General features: G+C 39.9%; 1 protein-coding gene across 3 annotated transcripts in view; it reads left to right on the forward strand.

The window, feature by feature from the left end:
• CENPP (centromere protein P) overlaps positions 1-23,427 on the forward strand; it is a 280,354-nt gene that overhangs the window by 11,872 nt on the left and 245,055 nt on the right. For all 3 annotated transcript variants that reach the window (XM_010375099.2, XM_030920359.1, XM_030920360.1), the window contains 2 exons: positions 2,021-2,109; positions 11,236-11,324. In XM_010375099.2, the coding sequence (XP_010373401.2) occupies positions 2,021-2,109; positions 11,236-11,324 (178 nt within the window). The remainder of the gene's footprint in view (positions 1-2,020; positions 2,110-11,235; positions 11,325-23,427) is intronic.

Below are 23,427 nucleotides of genomic sequence, written 5' to 3' on the forward strand. Positions count from 1 at the left end.
AAATTATTCTGGCTCTTCTGAGTTTTTACCATTCCATGTAAACTTGATAATCATTTTGTTGATATCCAGAAAGTAACTTGCTGGAATTTTGATTGGATTGTACTGAATGTACAGATCAAAGTTGGGAAGAACTGACATCTTAACCGTAGTGAGTCTTCCACAGCCATTTATTTAAACAATTCCACATCTAATTCCATGATTAAGCGTTGCGTCTAGCTGTTATGTCTCTTTAGTCTTCTTAATCTGGTCAGTCTTCTCTGTCTCTTACAACATTGACATATTTGAAGACCACTTGTATTATAGATTGTTCTTCAATCTCTTTTTTTTCTGATAGTTTCCTCTTGATGACATTCCTGTGCAATTTTGGCAGGAAAACTATGAAAGTGATATTTTGTTCTTACCAGTACATCTAATTAGGAGGCAAATTATGTCAGTTTGTACCATTCTGTCTTTTTTTCCTAGCTGCTTATTGAACAAACCTTTAACCAGTCTTCCTATTTTGAGCCCCAGGTTCACCTCCTATAAAGGTACTTGGTGCTGCTGATTCATAATAACCCGTCTGGTATTCTCCTGTGTAAATGGACTTGCTTCTGGGTTTTCCTCATTTGCTGGCTTAGGTTTCAGTTTTCCTGACTCTACCAGGTCACTTTCACTTGTCCATGTGCTATCTAGTTCATCCATCTGATTTCCAGCTTCTCAAATCCAATTGTTCTTATTTTCCCTGTTCCCTTTATCCTTGTAGAATCATGCCTTTCTAAAAGTAATGTTATTAGCAAAACTAGATGACTACATGAAGTCTAGATCATGCTTACTTACCTCTTGGGGTAGGGTATAGCCTGGGAAAGGACATTAAGGAACCTTACAGGTTCTATGAAATTCTTGTGGCGTGGTCTGAGTGGTAGTTACCTGGACAACCACATGTGTAAAAAGAAATATTGAGCTGTATACTTAAGAATAGGGCATTTTATGGAGGTCGGGCGCAGTGGCTCAAGCCTGTAATCCCAGCACTTTGGGAGGCCGAGACGGGCGGATGACAAGGTCAGGAGATTGAGACCATCCTGGCTAACACGGTGAAACCCTGTCTCTAAAAAATACAAAAAACAAGCTGGGCGAGGTGGCAGGCGCCTGTAGTCCCAGCTACTCGGGAGGCTGAGGCAGGAGAATGGCGTAAACCCGGGAGGCGGAGCTTGCGGTGAGCTGAGATCTGGTCACTGCACTCCAGCCTGGGTGACAGAGTGAGACTCCGTCTCAAAAAAAAAAAAAAAAAAAAAGAATAGGGCATTTTATGCATTCAAATGTGTGCATGTTATATCTCAAAAATGTCATTTATCACTGTCATTTTAGTGCAGTTTTGAGAAATAGCAGAGGTAAACGCATGGATTCAATTTACTGCCTTTAAGAACTAGATAGTGTTGGAAAAATAAAAACCGTTGAACAGTTAACATGATTCAAATTTGTCTAGGGTTATACTGGTACATTTCTACTTCTTACCATAACTTTTGGTATAGTTGAAAACTTGACCAGGTGCGGTGACTCATGCCTATAATCCCAGCACTTTGGGAGGCCGAGGTGGGTGAATCACCTGAAGTCGGAAGTTTGAGACCAGCCTGACCAGTATGGTGAAACCCCGTCTCTACTAAAAATACAAAAAATTAACCAGATTTGGTGGTGCATACCTGTAATCCCAGCTACTCAGGAGGCTGAGGCAGGAGAATTGCTTGAATCTGGGAGGTGTAGGTTGCAGCGAGCCAAGATCGCACCATTACACTCTAGCCCAGGCAACAAGAGCAAAACTCGGTCTGGGAAAAAAAAGAAAACTAGAAACACAAGTTATCATTAATTTTATTTTGCAAAGATAATCAATTTGGTTACATTCTTCCCAAGTTTTTCAGTGTAATTGCTAATGCACACTTTCACACATATACCTACATGTATTGTAGATATTCACACAAAATTAAATAATAAGCATTTGAAGAAAATGGTTATTTGCAAACAAAATGTTTGTTTTTCTGGTTTACAGGTATAAGAAAAGTTCTACAGAGACACAGATTATCAGGAAATTGCCACATGGTTACATTTCAACTTGAATTTCAGATTCTGGAAATTCAGGTAAATTAAGAAGCATGTTGTGATAAGCAGAGATACTTCTCCTATGAGATAAACAATTCCCACACCCCAGCCTTCAACAGTGGTGGATCTGAAGAGGAGTTCATGAGCCAGGGCCCCCATTCATAGCACATTTGTGCAAAGTGGTACATTTTCAAAATTTCAGGTGTTAATAGCCCAGCAACTGCATATGGTAGGGTTGCTGTGAAAGCCATAGGTGCTTTCTTGAAGGACAGGTGGCAAGATGCTCCTGGGCTCCCAGTGCAATTCCATGAAGTTGTGGGAATAGTCCTGGGTGTCATCAGTAGTTAGGTGATATGCCAGCCATCTAATATCTGTTAGTTATCTATTGCTGTTTCATCAATCTCCATAATATTTAGCATTTTAAAACAACCCAAAATAGGCCAAACATGGTGGGTCACACCTGTAGTCTCAGCATTTTGGGAGGCCGAGGCAGGAGGATTGCTTGAGCCCAGGAGTTTGAGACCAGCCTGGGCAATGTAGTGAGACCCTGTCTCTACAAAAAAATTAAAAATTAGCCAGGCGTGGTGGTGTGCATCTGAGCTCCCAGCTACTCCGGAGGCTGAGGTGGAAGGATTGCTTGAGCCTAAGAGATCGAGGCTACAGTGAGCTGTGATTGTGCCACTGTACTTGAGCCTGGGTAACAGAGTGAGACTCTGTCACACATACAAAAAAAACACCAAAAATACAATGATCCCTCAGTATCTGTGAGGAATTGGTTCCAGGACTCCGTGTAGTACCAAAATCCATGGATGCTTAAGTCCCTTATATAAGATGGTGTAGTATTTGCCTATAATGTACACACATCCTCCTTTATACTTTAAATCATCTCTAGATTACTTCTGATACCCAATACAATGTAAATGCTATGAAATGGTTACTATAGTATATCATTTAGGGAATAATTAAGAGAAAAACAACTTGTACGTGTTCAGTACAGATGCAACCATCTGCATCTGTAGATTTTTTTTTCAAATATTTTTGGTCTGCAGTTGGTCAATCTATGAATGTAGAACCACAGATAGGAAGGGCTGACTCTGTGTATTAATTATCTCACCTATTTTCTGTGGGTCAGGAATTTTGGAGCCACTCAGTTGGGTGTCCTTGCTCAGGGCCTCTCATGAGGTTGTGGTCATCTGGGACCACAGCCATCTGAATGCTCCTGGGGGCTGGATGATCTTGCACATTGTACTGAACTGCTGAGACACAACAGAGGGAAGAAGATTCATTTGGCTAAGACCTTCACATAATATCAGGAAGCAGGAAAGCGAAAGCAGACAGAATGATAATAAGTAACCCCACTGGCCAGGGTGCAGCAGAACAGGGCTCAACCACCTTCAAAGGCTGACTCCAAGAAAAGTTGAAAGCCAGAGAAAGCAGTTGAAAGAGGAGAAAGCAATTTCAACCAGTTGGTTTTGCCAGTTGGGCCAACAGAATGTGTGCAAAGAGGAGGAACAGAACAGGGAAGGGCAGTGAGGCTGCGTTGACCTCAGCTCATCAGATAACTAAAGTGGTGTAGAGTATTTACTGTAACTGAGTCCTATTGACAAGCTGCATGCTTATATTCAGGGTCATGTGCCAGTATTCCGTATCCTTTTCATCAGTGTTCTTAGCCACAAAAATTGTCCCAAATTTCCCATTTTGTATGAGACAGGAGTTGGTTATGGAGTCAGGACCTTTCCTCCGTCTGTGTCAGATAGCCACTCCCTAACTAGTCCCAAGGATTTGGTACAGTTACCTGGGTTTGGAAGTTTTGCTTCTCTTTGCAATCCAAGTCTCTATTTGCTATTACTGGCTCTGGCAGGCTGAGGATGGGCTAGGGGTTGTCTAGACCCCCTCATTTGATGGCAAAGCTCCTAGCTTGTACTCGTCTTAGAGTATCACTCTTACACTGCCAAAGTGACCAAGAAAAGGTGCAGTGTAACATTGCCAAGGCCAGTTGAGCAGAATATAAAACACATTTCAGCATGTTCAGTGTGTCAAGGGCATGGGTGGTAAGTGGCTCTGGGACTGACATTGTTCCCAGATGGGCACTAGGCCTTGGGGATGTACAAGGTCACCAAGGAGATATCACATGACCACAAAGATCATTTGCTGAAGACTAAAGCAGAGAATGGACCCAAATGGATTAGTATCATTTAGGCTGGACAACCTGTGCCACCATCCCAGGCTTTTCCTTTAGGCGGCTGCTGGATTCCTGGATGTTGTCCCTTTGTAAAAGGTTTCATAGTCTGACTGACTATATTTTCTTTCTTTGTGGCTGACGTGAACTTGACCTGAGAGTGGTAATCTACTGAATGCTCTTCTGTATGCTGGCATCCATTAACGGGCCAAGCCTGCAACCCATGGCAGGTTGGTGGAATCATAATCCCGTGGTCCACTTCCATCTCCAAAAATGTCTGTACTCTAGTATATATGTCCAGGAAACTGCTCAGGGGAATCCTAGCAGCCTTGGGGTCTTGCAGGCTTTTTCTACTGTAAGAGTTCATCTTTTTCACAGTTGCCTCATAGGTTATGCGGAGGGAAGCTCCGTTGTGGGCAGAATTAGTCTTGTCCTTGAGAGGCTTGTCCACAAATCCAAGTGAAAAGGGAAAGATTATCCTCTGACATTGAGATGAATGAGCTTCTTAGTGGAGTTGTACCTTCCAGGATGGGTTGTACCCTAAGATTGATTGGTATGCTTCTTAGTGGGGCTATGGCATGAGACATAACATAGACTATAATATCCAACATAGACTGCAATATCTTCACTTTATTTAAGTTGCATACTTCAGTCACCTTAAACCTCTGATGGAAAGTATCAAATAGTAATTTGATGCCTTTCTGAGTCAGATAAGGATGAGGTCACGGTGGAGAAGACATTTTTGATAATGTGATATGTTCCTGAAGAATGACTGCTGCCTGACCAGAGTCATTCCCAGCATGAACTACCGCATGGTTTGGTCTGCTGGGCCTGGGTAACCACCCCAGGGCATCACAGACAGGACAGAAGCCAGGCAGTAGATGTCCTGCCGCTTAGGTCCTGCAATCCCTGCTGATGTGGCCATACTCTGCCTCCTACCAGACAGTGTTGGCACTGACCCAGACCTCAACAGTATTTTATGCTAATATTCTCATCCTCGTGCCACGAAAGCATGATTGAAAATTTTGTGACCGTTTGGTAATGGCCTAAGCTTATGCTGTTAGCTCACATCTGAATGAATTAGAATCATTTGAGCTGTGCCTCACAGAAAACTTAAAAATAAAGGTACTAGAAGTGTATTTCTCTATTACTTAAGTAAACTTGTATGTTTTCAAGGGCTAATAGGGTGGTTTTATGATAATCAAGTTCTACCATCAGCCACACATGGCTTCAAGTCATGGTGCAATGATCATATTAGCATTTCGGGTATCAGGAAGAGGATGGCAAAGAAAGGCTCACCTGTTCTTTTAAAGGACACTTTCTGGAAGTTGTATACTCATCATTTTCACTTATATTCTATTGGCCAACAAATTCATATAAAGGGTGCTGGAAATTTAGTCTTCATTATGCTTGGCCATATGACCAATGGAAAACTGGGACAAGAAAAAAGTATAAATAGAGGGGACCACTAGCAGTTTCTGTCCTATATGCTTTAGGGGATGCAGGGGGAAAAAAAATCTAAGGAGAGGGACTGTTGATACATTCTTTGAAAGACGTAGAACCTAGTAATTGCTGAGTCTCTAAAGAGAGATGAGTTGTCATTGTTCACATTTAAAAGTGTGTAGGTGTTTTGGGACTGATTGGTTTTACTAACAAAGTGCTGCAGAAAGAGTTTATTCTCCCTGGATTTGTTAAGAACTCTCACTTTCTCTCTGAGCCTTTTAGATTTCATGATTCTTCTTGAAGACCAGACTGGTAAACAAGGTGTTGGAAGAAATTATAGACAGCTCTGGAGTCAACAGGGTTTTTGGAGTCAGTTGTGTGAGAGGCACCAAGAGTTCTTACTTGGGGAGGGAAAAACAATTGCTTACAATTCTGATGTAATAAGCTGATGAAAAGCTTTTGAAATTTTTATTATTTAATGGTAAATTCTAGCATATTCTATACCAACTTGTGTATGTATGCCTTTAGGAACATACCTAGTAGAATTGCGGGGTCAAAGGAAACTTATAAATTCTGATTGATAGTGGCAAATTGCCTTCTAAAATAGTTTTACCATTTTACATGCTGAGCACAGTTTTACATTTTTACTGTGAAGACTGATAAAAAAAAAAAAGAGCAACCTTGTGTGTTCTAAAACATTTTTTAAAAATAAAATTTCCACTAGAGGGAGAGGTTTAGCTATCTGAAAATTAAAAAGTAATCTAAATAGTAAAACCCTCAATTTACAGAATATTGTTGTAATAAAGTTATATTAATATAATATTTGAACTAAACATGACCTCAAATCATGTTAATAGAATGTTAGAACACAATGATGATTTATAGTTTGTCTGGGTCAACCCTGTTATTTTATAAGTAAATGGATCCAGAGAGTTTGAATGATTACTCATGTTGGTGCAGCTCTTGTTGTCCAAGGTGGTTGGGACATAGAGCTCTGTTGGCCAGATTTACTTTCTGGTGTTCTTAGTACTACATTTGTGAAGAGTTGTAAGGCCATCAGAATTAACATTTATCAGCTTTCCATAATCCAAGCAATATAGTCAATTAGATGGGTAGGAGTTTGTGGGGAAAGTGGCAGGTTAAGTATGTTTCCATAACTTCTGTCCCAATGAAATGAACAAAATTATTCAAAAAATAAGCAATTTTTTAAATGGAAGAGAATACAATTCCATTATCACAGGCTCCAAAGGAAATCTGTTTGAGATTAATGACATTTGATTCTAAACACTGAAATCCGATACAGGGTGCTTCATAAGGGGTTTATAAGTTTTACAAAGTTAGGCTGGCCACAATGGCTCACGCCTATAATCCCAGCACTGAGGGAAGCCAAGGCAGGAGGATAGCTTGAGCCCAGGAATTAGAAGCCAGCCTGGGCAACATAGCGAGACCTTGTCTCTAAAAAAGAAAATTTTTTTTAATTAAAAAAAAATTAGCCAGGCTTGGTGGCTATATAGTCCTAGCCACTTGGGAGGTACTGAGACAGGAGGATTGCTTGAGCCCACTAATTCAAGGTCACAATGAGCTGTGATTGAACCACTGCATTCCAGCCTGGGCAATAGACCAAAACTCTGTCTTAAAAAAAAAAAAAAAAAAAAAAGGACCAACTTAATGGCACCCTTTTCCTAAAGATCTCTACCCATGATCCTTCAGTTGTAGAGGAGAATGAGAACTGTGGGCTTAAATGGACCATAGTAGAAAGGAATGTGCTGCTGAGACTCATGTAGGGGCTTTGAGGTCAGATTGTTTATAAGGTCTCTTCCCGTATTTACCAACTGGGGAGAATTGACCTAGTTAGCAGTACCACAAGCAGGGGAGAGGTGGAAAAACAATATTTTGAAGTCAGCTTTTGAGTTGTTAAACAGGATTCTATAACCCAAACAAAAAAATTTTTTTTGCCTATCCTAATGGGTGAAAAGCTGAAATCTAACATGTATCTACACATACCTGACCAAGAGACCAGATGTGCCCCTGAGACTTTTTCTTTCCTTTTCGTTTCTTTCCTCTCTTTTTTTTTTCTGGTAACAGTTCTATTGAGATATAATTCACATACCATATAACTTACCAGTTTAAAGTGTATAGTTCAGTGTTTTTTTAAAGATATAATTTATTTGGAATACAAGCTTTGTTTCACAAGTTTGTTATTTATTATTATTATTGTTACTCTTTTCGAGACCGAGTCTTGCTCTGTTGTGGAGGCTGGAGTGCAGTGGTGCGATCTCGGCTCGCTGCAACCTCCGCCTCCCAGGTTCAAGCGATTCTCCTGCCTCAGCCTCCCAAGTAGCTGGGATTACAGGCGCCCGTCACCACGCCCAGCTAATTTTTTGTATTTTTAGTAGAGATGGGGTTTCCCCATGTTGGCCAGGATGGTCTCCAACTCCTGACCGCCTCGGCTTCCCAAAGTGCTGGTATTACAGGTGTGAGTCACCGCTCCCAGCCAAGAAACCCTATATTCTTTACCTGTCACCCTTCAATTCCCCCTTCTTTCACCCAACCACAAAGAACCAGTTTTCTCTCTATGGATTTGCTTATTTTGGACATTTCATAGAAATAGAGTTATATAATATGTGGTCTATGTTGTCTGGCTTCTTTTACTTAGCATAATGTTTTCAAGGCCCAGCCCCACTTTGGCATTTATCATTGTAGAGATGGGTCTCACTGTATTGCCCAGGCTGGTCTTGAACTTCTGAGCTCAGGTAATCCTGCCTCAGCCTCCCAAAGTGTTGGGATCAGAGACATGAGCCACTATGTTCAGCCCTGTGTACAAGTTTTTAAGTGGACTTGAGTTTTCGTTTTGTGGGGATGTATAACCAGGAGTGGAATTACCAGGTCAAATGGAACTACCTGATGGCGACTAATGATGTTGAGCATCTTTTCATGTGCTTATTGACCATTCGTGTATCATCTTTGGAGACTTGTCTATTCAGATCTTTGGCCCAGTTTTAAATTGGGTTATCTTTTTAAAAATTGAGTTGTAAGAGTGCTTCTGGAATTCATGTGTTGATTAGAAATGGTGGTAGGATGCCCACAGAGAGCTTACTTGAACTGCACCTTCTGGTAATTTCTATCCTTCCCTCAAGTAGATGAAAAACTAAGCAGTGACTGTAAGCCATCAGTATCTCTTTCTCCAACAGCTCAGCATATTAAGGGGCAGTCAGATAGTATCTAGAGAAATGAGAAAGAGAGTCAAGGAGTTTCCACTCACTGTAGTCTTAGGAAATAGCAAAAATTGCTGGATTTACTGCTGTTTGTAACAAATAGGAGCCACAGAGTTCAGAGCACAAAGATGGAACAGGGCCGGGTGTGGTGGCTCATGCCTGTAATCCCAGCACTTTGGGAGGCCAAGGCTGGTGGATCATGAGGTCAGGAGATCGAGACCATCCTGGCTAACACGGTGAAACCCCATCTCTACTAAAAATACAAAAAATTAGCCGGGCGTGGTGGCGGGTGCCTGTATTCCCAGCTACTTGGGAGGGTGAGGCAGGAGAATGGCGTGAACCCGGGAGGCAGAGCTTGCAGTGAGCCGAGACTGAGCCACTGCACTCCAGCCTGGGCAACAGAGCGAGACTCCGTCTCAAAAAAAAAAAAAAAAAAAGATGGAACGGAGTTCTTTCATCATCATATCGGGCAATGTGATTTAAAATCACGGCAAAAATGCTAACATAAAAAGAAAGGAAGTTAAGGAAATGCAGACAAATTCAATTAAGAATAGTTAATCCAGGAAATAAAAGAGCATGCTATATAAAAGCTGTTCTGACTCTCAAAGTATAAAGAAAATTGAGTAAGAGAAAAAGAAAGCTGAGAGAAAAAGAAAAGAATGAAATGATTATAGTACTGAAAGCTACATTATCAGTATAAGGGAATTGAATATGGAGGATATGCTTGAGAAAACTCATCTGTGAGAGCAATTGAAAGGAAGATAATAAATCTAGAAGACAGACAATGGAGAGCCAATATATGATTTTTCCAAAAACAAGAATAGCAAAAAAAGTAAAGAGAAATTATAGGCAAATACATAATAGAAGAAATTTTACTAAAGTAAAAGGGAAAACCTGAATCTGCAGATCAAAATAGTTTAACAATCCCCATCACTGAGTATACAGTTGTTTTTGTTTTCTGTGATAAGTAGTACTGTTATGAATATATTTATTCATAGATCTTTGTCTTCATTTCTCATTACAGTGCTTAAGGATAGATTCTCAGAAGTTAAATTACTGGGACAGAGATTAGGAATATCTTTAAGATATGCGTTGTCACAGTGATTTCTAAAAGGGTTATGCTAGGTTTCAGTACATTTACTAGGATTAACATTTTTAGTCTTTGCTCATTTTATAGGTAGAAATGGCATCTTGTCCGCCAGGTGCAGTGGCTCACGCCTGTAATCCCAGCACTTTGGGAGGCAGAGACTGGGGGATCATGAGGTCAAGAGATTGAGACCATCCTGGCCGACAGGGTGAAACCCCATCTCTACTAAAAATACAAAAATTAGCTGGATGTGGTGGCGGGCGCCTGTAGTCCCAGCTACTGGGGAGGCTGAGGCAGAAGAATCGCTTGAATCCGGGAGGCAGAGGTTGCAGTGAGCCGAGATCGCGCCACTGCACTCCAGCCTGTCAACAGAGTGAGACTCGGTCTCCAAAAAACAAAAGGGCATCTTATCTTGTTGTTTTAATTTACAGTTATTACTGGCGAGATTGAACTTTCTTTCTTTTTTTTTTTGGAGACAGAAGTCTTGCTCTGTCGCCAGGCTGGAGTGCAGTGGCGCGATCTCGGCTCACTGCAACCTCTGCCTCCGGGATTCAAGCGATTCTTCTGCCTCAGCCTCCCAAGTAGCTGGAATTACAGGCGCCCACCACCACGCCCAACTAATTTTTTGTATTTTTAGTAGAGACAGGGTTTCATCATTTTGGCCAGACTGATCTCAAATGCCTGACCTCAGGTGATTCGCCCACCTCAGCCTCCCAAAGTGCTAATAGGCATGAGCGACCATGCCTGCTTGAGATCGAACATTTTCGTACATGTAAATTGTTTTCACTTCTGAATTTTTAGTTCATATCCTTTTCCTTTTCCATATCCCTTTGTCACGTTTAGGGTAAATATTTAGCTCAGTTTATTGCTTCTCTTTTATTATAATTTAGTCATTTTTTTACTTTGCTATTTTGTGTTTTTATTTAATCGTATTTGCTAATTTTTTCTAATTTTGCTTAGAAAGTCTTTCTTCACTTAATAAATTAAAAGTTTGTATTTTCTCCTCATATTTTATTGTTTCAGTGTTTAATTTACGTAAGTAATTCATTTGGAGTTCATTTTGGTTTTTGTTATAGAATAAGGATCTGACTTCATTCTTTTAATAACCAATATTTTTGGTTTCATTTCTTGATTACTGTTTCCTTTTATTTGGTGGCATTTCATTTTGCATATTTCAAAAGTATTTTTGTCTTTTTGAAGTTTACCATGCTTTGATACATAAATTTTTATCTTTATTTTAGAATAAGGAGAGATTATCTTCTGCTGTTACTGACCTCAACATAATAATGGAGCCCACAGAATGCTCAGAATTAAGTGAATTTGTGTCTAGGTAAGCTATTTAACAAACTTTTTTAGAGAAAAAAAGTAAATTTACACTTTACAGTTTTAAGTTTACCTTTTCCTTTTCTTAGTAAGTAAGTAGGTCTTCTCTGAAAGCATAACACCACTATTGTGGCTTATATTTAAGCCCGTATTCTCTATATCCATCATTCTTTCATTTAGTTTATATTTATTGCACATTCACTATGTGCTGGGTATTAAAATGTGAGCAAACAAAAGATACAATCTTCAGTCCTCATGGGATTGACAGTCTAGTGGAGAAGTCAGATATTAATCAAATAATGGCAGAAGTAAATATAAAATTATGGCCATGCTACAGAGGAGAGTTACATAATGCTGTTGAAGTGTATATCAGGAATTTTTGCTTTTTATTATTTCTATATTTTGTTTTTAAATTAGTGATGGGGTCTCACTATGTTGCCCAGGTTGGTCTCAAACTCCTACGCTTAAGCAGTCCTCCTGCCTTAGCCTCCCAAAGTGTTTATCAGGAATTTGACCAGCAAAGAGAACATGATATCATTTCCTGAAGCTTGAGCTGACATCGGAAAAATGAGTAGGTGTGAACTAACAAAGAGGGCATAACTTTGCTGAGCATTGTGCCAGCAGGGAGCACAGCATCTGTGAGCAGTTGACACAGGACCACAGTGGCAGGTGGAGGCAAGAGCCTAGGAGAATGGTGTAAGATGAGGCTAGGAAATTAGATGAGGTCCATACTACCAGGAATTTGGTATAAAGAGTTTTATTACAGTCCCAGGACCAAGTGAAACTATTGAAAAGTTTTGAGCAGGGCCTGAGGAAAGCAAAAGTGTGGCATCCTAGAAAGAATTATTCTGGATGCTATAGGGAAATGGAATGAAGGGGTGCAATCATTGATACAAATGAGTCAATGACTAGTCTTTTAAAACTGTTCAGGCAAGAGAAGTTTGTAGTTTGGACTGAAATGATGGTACTTAGCTAGATGGATTTGGGGGATAATTTGGAAGCAAAAATCAGTGGGCATGGGATTGCTTGAGTAAAAGGGATTAGAGGTCATTCACAGGGGATGACTCTTTGATTATAGTGGTTCTGTCTGCTGTTAAGGGAAGGTTGGAAGAGGACCATTGTCAGGTGAGATTATGACTTTATTTTGGACATATGGGACTTGAGTGCCTTTGAAAACACTGAAATAAAAATGAGAAAGAGGCAGCACAGAAGAGGTGGGGGTGGGAGATATAGAACACTGGAATTATCTTCTATTGGGTAGGAATTAAAACCTTGAGCAGGAATGAGATTGCCTATGAAGGAATATAGAGTGAAAGTAGAAAAGGCCCCAGAACTGAGCCTTGAGGAATTCTAAAATATACTGACTGAATAGAAGGGAAGGATCCTGCACAGGAATTAGAAAAGGAACTGTTTGAGAAGTAGGGAGAATACCAAGAAAGTGTTGTATCATGGCAGAGATCACCTATTTCCTTTTGTTCAGACCATGGTTTGGAAGTAGCATCTGCTATTTGGAAATACAAAAGGAAGAATAGTGAGATATCTCTCTTCCTGTAGTAATGAGCATATTATAGTTACTTAATAAATATTTAATCTCAGCTTTTTGGTCAGTTTTTTAGACTGGGTTCCCATTTTGTGGAGAGTGACTGGTATTTTAGAAAGGGTACTGAACATAGGTCGGAAGACCTGGATTTTAGTCTAGATTCAATTACCTTGTGTAAGTTACTTCTCTTGGAGTTTCTTTCTTCTTTATCTCAGATGTTATGCAATTTAAATGTTATATGCCTACTTATGAATTTATTTTTAGTTTTTCATTATAGATCTGTAGTTTTTCAGACAGGATTGGTATCTTTAGGTTTTGAAAAATATTTAGTCATTATTTTATTGACTCTTGCTTCTACCTTGATCTTCCCTTATCACAGTCTACCTTCACTTTAAATAGTACACATTTCACATGTACTATAAGAACAACATTATACTTTCCATTTATTTTCCTTCAACTGTTGTATTATTATTGTCATACAATTGTCATATACTTTTACATGTTTCAAATGTCTCAGGGCATTGTTACTATTTTTGCCGTAGACTGTCAATTATTTTTTAAAGCAATTAAAAATAAGTCAAAACTTGTTTTGTGTTTTTGAGGTAGAGTCTTACTCTGTCATCCAGGCTGGAGTGGAATGGCATGATCTTGGCTCACTGCAACCTCCGCCTCCCAAGTTCAAGCAATTCTCTTGCCTCAGCCTCCTGAGTAGCTGGGATTACAGGCATCCAGCCACCATGCCCAGCTAATTTTCTTTCTTTCTTTTTTTTTTTGGTTTTTCTTTTTTTGCATTTTTGGTAGAGACAGGGTTTCACCACGTTGACCAGGCTGGTCTTGAACTCCCGACCTCAAATGATCCACTATGGCCTCCCAAAGTGCCAGGATTACAGGTGTGAGCCACCATGCCTGGCTGATAAAACATGTTTTTGTATATTTATCTGCATGTTTTCATTTCCAACATTCTTCATTTCTTTATGTTGATTCAGATTTCTAAATGCTATGCTCCTTCTTCCTTGAGAACTTCCTTTAACTTTTTTTTTGAGACAGAATTTCACTCTTTTTGCCCAATCTCAGCTCACTGCAACCTCTGCCTCCTGGGTTCAAGTGAATTTCCTGCCTCAGCCTCCCAAGTAGCTGGAACTACAGGTGTGTACCACCACACCCGGCTAATTTTGTGTTTTTAGTAGAAACGGAGTTGATCAGGCTGGTCTCAAACTCCTGACCTCAGGTGATCCACCCGCCTCAGCCTTCCAAACTGCTGGGATTACAGGCGTGTGCCACCGCACCTGACCCTTTAAAATTTCTTGCTGTGCTGGTCTGTTGGCCATAATATCTGTCAGCTTTTGTTTCTCTGGAAAGGTCTTAATTTTGCCTTCATTTTTTTGAAAGATATTTTTGCTGGCCATAGAATTCTGAGTAGACAGGTTTTTAAAAAATATATGTATTTAAACATACTCATTCATAATCTGGATTGCATAGGCTGTGACAAAAAGTCTGCAGTGATTGTTATCTTTATTTTTCTGTATTAGTGTGTCTTGTGTGTGTGTGCTTGGGACAGCCTTAAATCTTTCTCTTAATTTTGCATTTTTGTAGTTTGTGCTATGTTTAGGGTATATTTGTGTGAAAATTATCAACCATGTCTTTTAAAGTATTTATTTTGCCCCGTGTCATTCTAATGACACATAAGTTAGACTATTTGACATATTGTCCCAGCATTTGGATGCTCACCTCTATTTCTCTCATGCCTTTTTTTCTTTGTATTTCAGTTTGGATAATTTCTATTAACCTGTCTGCAACTTAGTAGAGTCTTTCCTCTGTTGAAGTACTGTTTGCCAGTGAGCCCATTTAAGGACATCTTTATCTTGCTTTTAATGCTTTTTATTTCTTGTGTTTTCATATTTCCTTGTATGGATGTAACTGAGTTTGTTTATTCATTTACCGATTGAAGGATATCTGGGTTATTTTCAGTTTTTGGTGAATATAGCATATTATAGTTATATATACATTTTTTTTTTTGAGATGGAGTCTCGCCCTGTCACCAAACTGGAGTGCTGTGGCGTGATATCAGCTCACTGCAACCTCCGACTCCCTGGTTCAAGTGATTCTCCTGCCTCAGCCTCCCAAGTAGCTGGGATTACAGGCACGCACCACCACCCACAGCTAATTATTGTATTTTTGGTTGAGACGAGGTTTCACCATGTTGGCCAGGATTGTCTCGATCTCCTGTATATATATATACACACACACACACATATATATAAAGATAATATATATACAATCTTCATATATATGTGTGTGTGTATATAACATATATGCACACATATATATTATCTTTATATATGTGTATATATATACACACACACATACACTGTGCATTCATGCCGCTACATTCATATGCTATAAATATGTATGTTATGTACACAAACACACATGTATATGCTGCTGTGAACATTCACTGGAGGTTTTTGTATGAATATAAGTTTTCTCTAGGATACGTAACCAGAGGTGGAATTGCTGAGTCATGTAAGAGTATGTTTAAATTTACAATAAACTGCCAAACCATTTTCCAGAATAACCATACTGTTTTGTATTCCCACCAGTAATGTGTGAGAATGACTGTTAATATTTTTCTGAATTAATTTCTGATGGTCACCTAATTTTAGATGTAATAGTCCCAGGAATTTATTGTTAGAAAAAAATTTTGGAATTTTTATCCTAAATTTATCTTTATGTTCGCTTTATACTTGAGAAGGAGACATTTGGAGTTATTTTTGTTTCCTGACTACTTCAGTTGAAATTGAAGTGGGTTACTGCCAACATTTTATGAAAGAAATCCATGACATCTGTTTTAGATTTAGTGAAGTTTGGACTTTGCTTAGGAAAAATAGATAAATTACAGTCATTCTTACCGCTGTGAGAGCCAACACCCACACCCACACACGAAATTTCTTTCTGTATGGAAAACTCTTATGTGCTGTAGTACAGTATCCTTTATGAAGATGCAAATGGAAGAATGGAGGAATTGTGAATCTTTTAAAGTTCACTGTAAAAGAACAGTCTTTTCCTCTGTATGTGTGTGTTTAAACTTGAGTCATCATAGCTTTTAAGATTATTTTCATGGCTTACTCCCTCATCACATGAGTAAGAGTTTATTTTTTGCCCACTTGTTTGATGGAGAACGAAGTATCATGTCACTGTGGCCTTTAAGCGCGAATGAACTAATTTCTCCTCTTTATAGGCCCATACGCTTTGGAAAACAATTTTTTTCACATGTTAAAATACTTTTTAAAATAGTTATTAGACTGACTTTTAACACATAATCTCCAGTGTTCCCTGTAAAGTACATGCTTATGCAGCTTTGTGTTAATTCAACTATTATTTTATGTTCTTTGTTTTCAGTGAATCTACTTGGTTTTTTTGTTCTACTGCCCTTTCTTGCCTTCCTTTAGATTATTTAATTTGTTTTCCTATTTTTTTAATTTGGCAAAATCTTACAAAATCTACCAACTCAACCATGTTAAAGAGTACACTTCCATAATAGTAAATACATTCATTGTGTTGTACAACCATCACCACTATCCATCAATGTAACTCTTTCCTCTTTTAAAACAGAAACTTTGGCCAAGTGTGGTGGCTCACACCTATAATACCAGTATTTTGGGAGACTGAGGTGGGCAGATCACGAGGTCAGGAGTTCAAATCCAGCATGGTGAACTCCTGTTTCTACTAAAAATACAAAAGTTAGCCAGGCATGGTGGCACGTGCCTATAGTCGCAGCTACTTGGGAGACTGAGGCAGGAGAATTGCTTGAACCTGGGAGGCAGAGGTTGTGGTGAGCCAAGATAGCAGCCACTGCACTCCAGCCTGGGTGACAGAGTGAGACTCTATCTCAAAAAAATAGAAACTTTGTACCCATAAACAATAACTCCCACTTCCTCCCTCTCCCCATCCTCTAGCAACCACCATACTACTTTTTGTCTGTGTAATTTTGATTACTCTAAGTACTTCATATAAGTGGAATCATATAATATTTGTCTTTTTTCTTTAGATAGAGTCTCGCTCTGTTGCCCGACTGGAGTGCAATGGCGTGATCTTGGCTCGCTGTAACCTCCACCTCACCAGCAATTCTCCTGCCTCAGCCTCCCAAGTAGCTGAGATTACAGGCATCCGCCACCACACCCAGCTAATTTTTGTATTTTTAGTAGAGATGGGGTTTTGCCATGTTGGCCAGGCTGGTCTTGAACTGCTGACCTCAGGTGATCTGGCCATCTCGGCCTCCCAAAGTGCCGGGATTACAGGCATGAGCCACCATTCCTGGCCAGTATTTGCCTTTTTTGACTGGCTTATTTCACTGAGCATAATGTTGTCAAGGTTCATCCACGTGGCATAAGTCAGAATTTCTTTTTCTTTTTTCCTTTTTTTTTTTTTTTTTAAATCACCACGTATGTAAGCTTTATTTGCACCATCTATATAAGATAGTCCTGGCCATGAGCCATGGCTCATACCTGCAATCCCAGCACGTTGGGAGGCCAAGGTGGGCAGATCACCTGAGGTCAGGAGTTGGAGACAAGCCTGACCAACATGGAGAAACCGCATCTGTACTAAAAATACAAAAATTAGCTGGGTGTGGTGGCAGGTGCCTGTATTCCCAGCCACTCGGGAGGCTGAGGCACAAAAATCGCTTGAACCGGGGAGGCAGAGGTTGCAGTCAACCAAGACTGTGCCACTGCATTCCTCTGGGTGACAGAGCAAGACACTATCTGAAAAAACAAAACCAAAACCAAAAAACCGAAGATATTTCTGTGAATCTGTCCCATTGAGAGAAGACAGGGCCTTTTCTCTCAAGCCTGTTGCTTAAAGCCTGTGTGTGTGTGTGTGTGTGTGTGTGTGTGTGTATGAGGGTTTATTAAATATTCACTCACGTGATCACGAGGTCCCACAATAGGCTGTCTGCAGGCTGAGGAGCAAGGAGAGCCAGCCTGAGTTCCAAAACTGAAAAACTTGGAGTCCAATATTAAAGGGCAGGAAGCATCCACCATGGGAGAAAAATATAAGCTGGGAGGCTAGGCCAGTCTCACCTTTTCACATGTTTCTGCCTGCTTTATATTCACTGGCAGCTGATTAGATGGTGCCCATCCAGATTAAGGGTGAGTGCCTTCTCCAGCCCACTGTCTCAAATGTTAATCTCCTTTGGCAACACCCTCAGAGAGGCAACCAGGATTAATATTTTGTATCCTTCAATCTAGTTGACACTTAGTATTAACCATGACAAGTCCACCCCTTGTCAACTTGAACCCATACACATCTCCTAAGATCATACACAATCTTCAAATAAAGGTAATAATAATCATAATTATGCCTAACATTATACAACTATCCTTCATAAAACCAGAAACTCACCAATCCCCAACCCAAATACTATTACATAAAGTTAACAATACTTAAATGCTGATATGAAGTCAATAAATCGTATGTCACAGTGATAAAGGAAAAAGGAAATAAAATGAAGATACGTTCTTAATACGAGTGTATATATGCACAAATATGTTTTTAATGAAAGGAGAAGGAAGTACTCATGACAATTACAATGCCTGTTTCTGCAGCTGGTCACGTGGTCATAGCTGGTATGGATGACTACCTTCTTGGATTGGGCTGCTGTAGTTTCCTGTTAACCTTAATCACTGGGCATGGTAATACTAAGAAGCCCTGATGCATCTCCAGTATTCCATGCATACTCTTCCTTATCTCCATTGTGAAGTAGCAGAATGATTTCATTTCAATAGTCTGGGTCAGTCACCCCAGCCAACACTGTAACTCCCTTCTTAGCCTGTTGACTTAAATGTAGGAGGAGCACAAAGTGTCCAGGTGGCAATCTTAACTTCTAGTTTAGTGGGATCTTTGTTGTGTCTCCTGGTGGCAGCGTTTCTCCCTCTGGAACTGAGACCTCTAGGCCAGCAGAATGTAATGTCACAGGAACAGGAAGCAAACATTTTGCCAGTAGATCACTAGGGGTAATGGTGAGTGGTGCCACTTCAATTTCTACCCTTTCATTCCTGGACCCATGAATCTTGGCTATGGAAGAAACAGTACCACATATTGGTCCAGAGCGTACATGGCCTTCTGGAGAACTTTGCCACAGCCTTGCAAAGTATTGCCACATAGTTGGCATTGTAATTGTGACTTCAAAAGGCCATTCTACCATTCTGTCAATCAAGCTGCTTCAGGATGATGGGGAACATGGTAAGACAAGTGAATTCCATGAGCATGCACCCACTGCTATACTTCTTTAGCTGTAAAGTGAGTGCCTTCATCAGAGGCAATGCTGTGTGGCATACCATGACGGTGGATAAGGCATTCCATGAGTCCACAGATGGTAGTCTTGGCAGAAGCATTGCGTGCAGTATAGCAAACCCATATCCGGAGTAAGTGAGGACGCTTACTCCAGTGAGTACAAACCTCTGCCCTTTCCATGATGGAATAGGCCCGATATAATCAACCTGCCACCAGGTAGCCAGCTGATCACCCCAAGGAATGCTGCCATATCAGGGGCTCAGTGTTGGTCTCTGCTGCTGGCAAATTGGCCCTGTCAGCCTTGGTGAGTGGAAGTCCTTGTTGGTGAGCCATGCATAACCTTCATCCCTGCCACCATGGCCACTTTACTTTGTTCATGGGCCCACTGATCAATGATAGGGGTGGCTGGGGAAAGAGGCTGAGTAGTGGGTTATCCTATCCACTTGATTATCCATCCTATCCACTTAAAAATGCTAAAGGAAGGGGTCTTACTGTATTGCCCAGGCTGGTCTTGAACTCCTGCACTCTTGCTGTCCTCCTGCCTTGTCCTCCCAAAGTGCTGGGATTACAGGCATGAGCCACCACATGTGTCATTGCAAATCCATTTTATACCACTTTAACTGAAAAAAAGTTGGAAAGACCTGTGTTTCTTTACAGCTGTGTCCCCTATCAGGGGAACCCACCCCCAATATTTCAATGTAGGTTCTTTCTATTTTCCATAAGTGTTGGCCATCTGAGAATTAAAGAGAAAGAGTACAAAGAGAGGAATTTTACAGCTGGGCCACCAGGAGTGACATCACATATCGGTAGGACCGTGATGCCCGCCTGAATCTCAGACCAGCAAGTTTTTATTAAGGGTTTCAAAAGGGGAGGGGGTGTAAGAACAGGGAGTGGGTACAAAGATCCCATGCTTCAAAGGGCAAAAAGCAGAACTACTAATAAGGGTCCAACAAAGATCACAAGGCAAAGGGCAAAAGCAGAACTACTGATGAGGGTTTATGTTCAGTGGTGCACATATTGTCTTGATAAACATCTTAAACAACAGAAAACAGGATTCAAGAGCAGAGAACCAGTCTGACCACAAATTTACCAGGGTGGAGTTTTTCCCCACCCTAGTAAGCCTGAGGGTACTGCAGGAGACCATCTCTTCAAAAAGTTAAAAAAAAAAAAAAATTAGCCTGGCATAGTGGTCCATTCCTGTAGTTCTGGCTACCTGAGGGTCTGAGGCAAGAGGATCATTTGAGGCTGCAGTGAGCTATGATCATGCTACTGCATTCCAGCCTGGGCCACAGGGCAAGACTTGTCTCTAAAAACAAAAGTTCTTTCCACATTTGTTTCTTTTTCTTTCTACTTTTTTCCCCCAATAAAATATTTCTTATTTTGCCTTTGATCTTATATTGTGATCAGTTGAGGCTATGCCTTCTTAGGCAAATTCTGCATAGATGATATTTTGTCCTTCTCAGCATAGCTGTCCCTCATAGTTGATACTTACTAAGTTTTTCACTCAATGAAACTGTTAACATTTCTGCTACTGTATGATAACTAATTTTTTCTCCCTTGGCTCTAATATGCAATCTGTGGGGACACACTTGATGACCACACAGTTACTACTCTTTATTAATATTCCTTCCTCAATTTAGCATCTACTGATGATTCTTGCCTTATCTACTCACTACTGTGATGTTTGTAAAATGATGATTTTTCAACTCTAGCACTTCTTCCACATTTCTCAGTAGGCATTTGGCATTATGCTTAAGAAATACATCACCATTCTCTATGTATGTATATGTATCCATATTTATAATATGTATGGATTCATTCATTTCTTCTTTTTTTTCCAACGATTTATAATCTCTTCTTATTTATTTTGGTGCTCAAAGTATCCCGGATTTGATCAGAGGGAATCTCTTTAAGCTGGCTCCTGAATCCATGTGTTAATTCCTTATTATATTTTTGAGCACTTCCTCATATTCTGTCATTAAAGATTTTCCAGGCTTACAATATACCTGTCCTGCCCTAGGTGTAGATTCAGCAATTTTTCTGAGGAACCAGAGTTTCTTTTAGTGGGAAATGGTATTAGAGACTGAGATCTGACACTAGGTCTGTTCATTGCTATTGGAGTGTCTTTGCTTCTTGGTTCTTTCAACAAACAGTACTAGAAAATATGTATTTATACATATATACACACACACACACAACCTGTATATAAGAAATCATGATTCATATAATATTCATGTGCACTAATAGTCATGTGCCACATAACTACTTTTTGATCAGTGACAGACTGCATATACAAAGGTAGTTTCATGTTTACATTACTGTATTTTACTGTACCTTTCCTATGTTTAGATATGTTAAACGCACAAATATTTAACATTGTTTTACAACTGCCTACAGCATTTAGTACAGTAATGCTGTATAGGTTTACAGCCTAGGAGTAATAGGCCATACCATATAGCCTGGGTTTGCAGTAGGCTGTACCATTTAGGTTTGTGTAAGTACACTGTATGATGTTCCTATAGGAAAGAAATCATCTGACAATGCATTTATCAGAAAGTATCCCTGTCATTAAGCTACACATGACTATAAATATTGACAAAACCGTGAGTGTACACCAAGGCGTCCATTTCTACTCCAGCTTATCCCCAGTTTATAGGGTGTGTGTGTTTATGTACATACTGTCATTTCACATTTCTACATCCTTTCTTCCATATTGGGAAACTTGGCCCCTAGAAATATCAACAAAGTTATTCATTTGCTCAATCCTATTGGTTTTTTTGTTTGTTTGGGTTTTTTGTTTGTTTGTGTGGTTTTTGAGATGAAGTGTCACTCTGTCGCCGAGGCTGGAGTGCAGTGGTACAAACTTGGCTCACTGCAACCTCTGCTTCTCAGGCTCAAGTCATCCTCCCACCTCAGCCTCCTGAATAGCTGGAACCACAGGCACGCACCACCACACCCAGCTAATTTTTTGTATTTTTGGTAGAGATGGGTTTTGGCCATGTTGCCCAGGCTGGTCTTGAACTCTTGGGCTCAGGTGATCCATCTACTTTGGCCTCCCAAAGTGCTGGGATTATAGGCATGAGCCACTGTACTCAGCCAATCTTATTGTTTTTTCTAGTGAATCCTGCTTTTTTTTTTTTTTTTTTCCAATTAAAAAAATTTTTTTCTTAGAGATGGGGGTTTTACTATGTGACCCAGGCTGGTCTCACACTCCTGGGCTCAAGCGGTCATCCTGCCTTGGCCTCCCAAAGTGCTGGGATTACAGATGTGAGCCATTGTGCCCAGCCCGATGTTCTGCTTTTAATGGAGTTTTTAGCTTTTTCTATGATTTTGGTCTTAAAAGTCTTTATTTCATTTTTGGTTTTGAAAGATACCATTCGGGGTATAGAATCCTTGGTTGACTGTTTTGGTTCTTTGGGTTTTTTTCTCCTGAGTACTTTAGAGGTATTTGTCTGTTGTCTTGTGGCTTAACAGTACATTTGCTGTGCTTCTTCTTTATGTTCCCCTGCATGGATGGAACTGGTTGTTGTGTTGGATACACAACTCTATTCATTTGGCCAAAATCATAAAATTAAGAAAAAGAGTGAATTTTACTGTATGTAAACTTTTAAATAAATAAATACATGTATGTTAAAAGCATATTATATACTTTGCATTGTATTAGTCTCTAAGAATGCAATGATGAACAAGATAATTTTCAATTTTATGAAGCTTACAACCTAGTGTATGTGCAAAACCAGTGATACATGGTAATTGATGGTAGAGTACATGCTATGGGAATATAAATGCATACAATGTCTACTCTAGGGGAGAAGGAGGGGTAGTATTAGCCCCAGGTCACCTAGGAGAGTGCCTTGTACATGGTTGGTGTTCAAACAGTTCTTGAGTGAATCATCTAACAAACCACTTGAAAATATAAGACCTGAAATTAAGCAGAGATTAGACAGACAAGTCACTAGTATTCCTTCATTTACCTGGCAGTTAGGTGTTGCCTGTTCTGCAGCCAAGCACTGTTGTTGTGCTTAATATATAGCAGTGAACAAAAGAAAAACCCGTCTTCATAAATTCAAGAGGTTTATTTTCTAGTAGGGGAAACAGGCAATAAACAAAACAGATAAGTAAAATAGATAATAGATGAGATATCGATAAGTGGTGGGGAGAAAATAAACTAGGATGGGAGATTGCGATGCACAGGAGGAGGGAAGGTACCATTTTTAAATAGCTTGATTGGGGAAGGCCTCATTGAGAATGTGACATACTACATGGAGGAGGTTGCCTG

The sequence above is a fragment of the Rhinopithecus roxellana genome, chromosome 16, assembly GCF_007565055.1.
Source record: "Rhinopithecus roxellana isolate Shanxi Qingling chromosome 16, ASM756505v1, whole genome shotgun sequence".
Lineage (NCBI taxonomy): Eukaryota > Metazoa > Chordata > Mammalia > Primates > Cercopithecidae > Rhinopithecus > Rhinopithecus roxellana.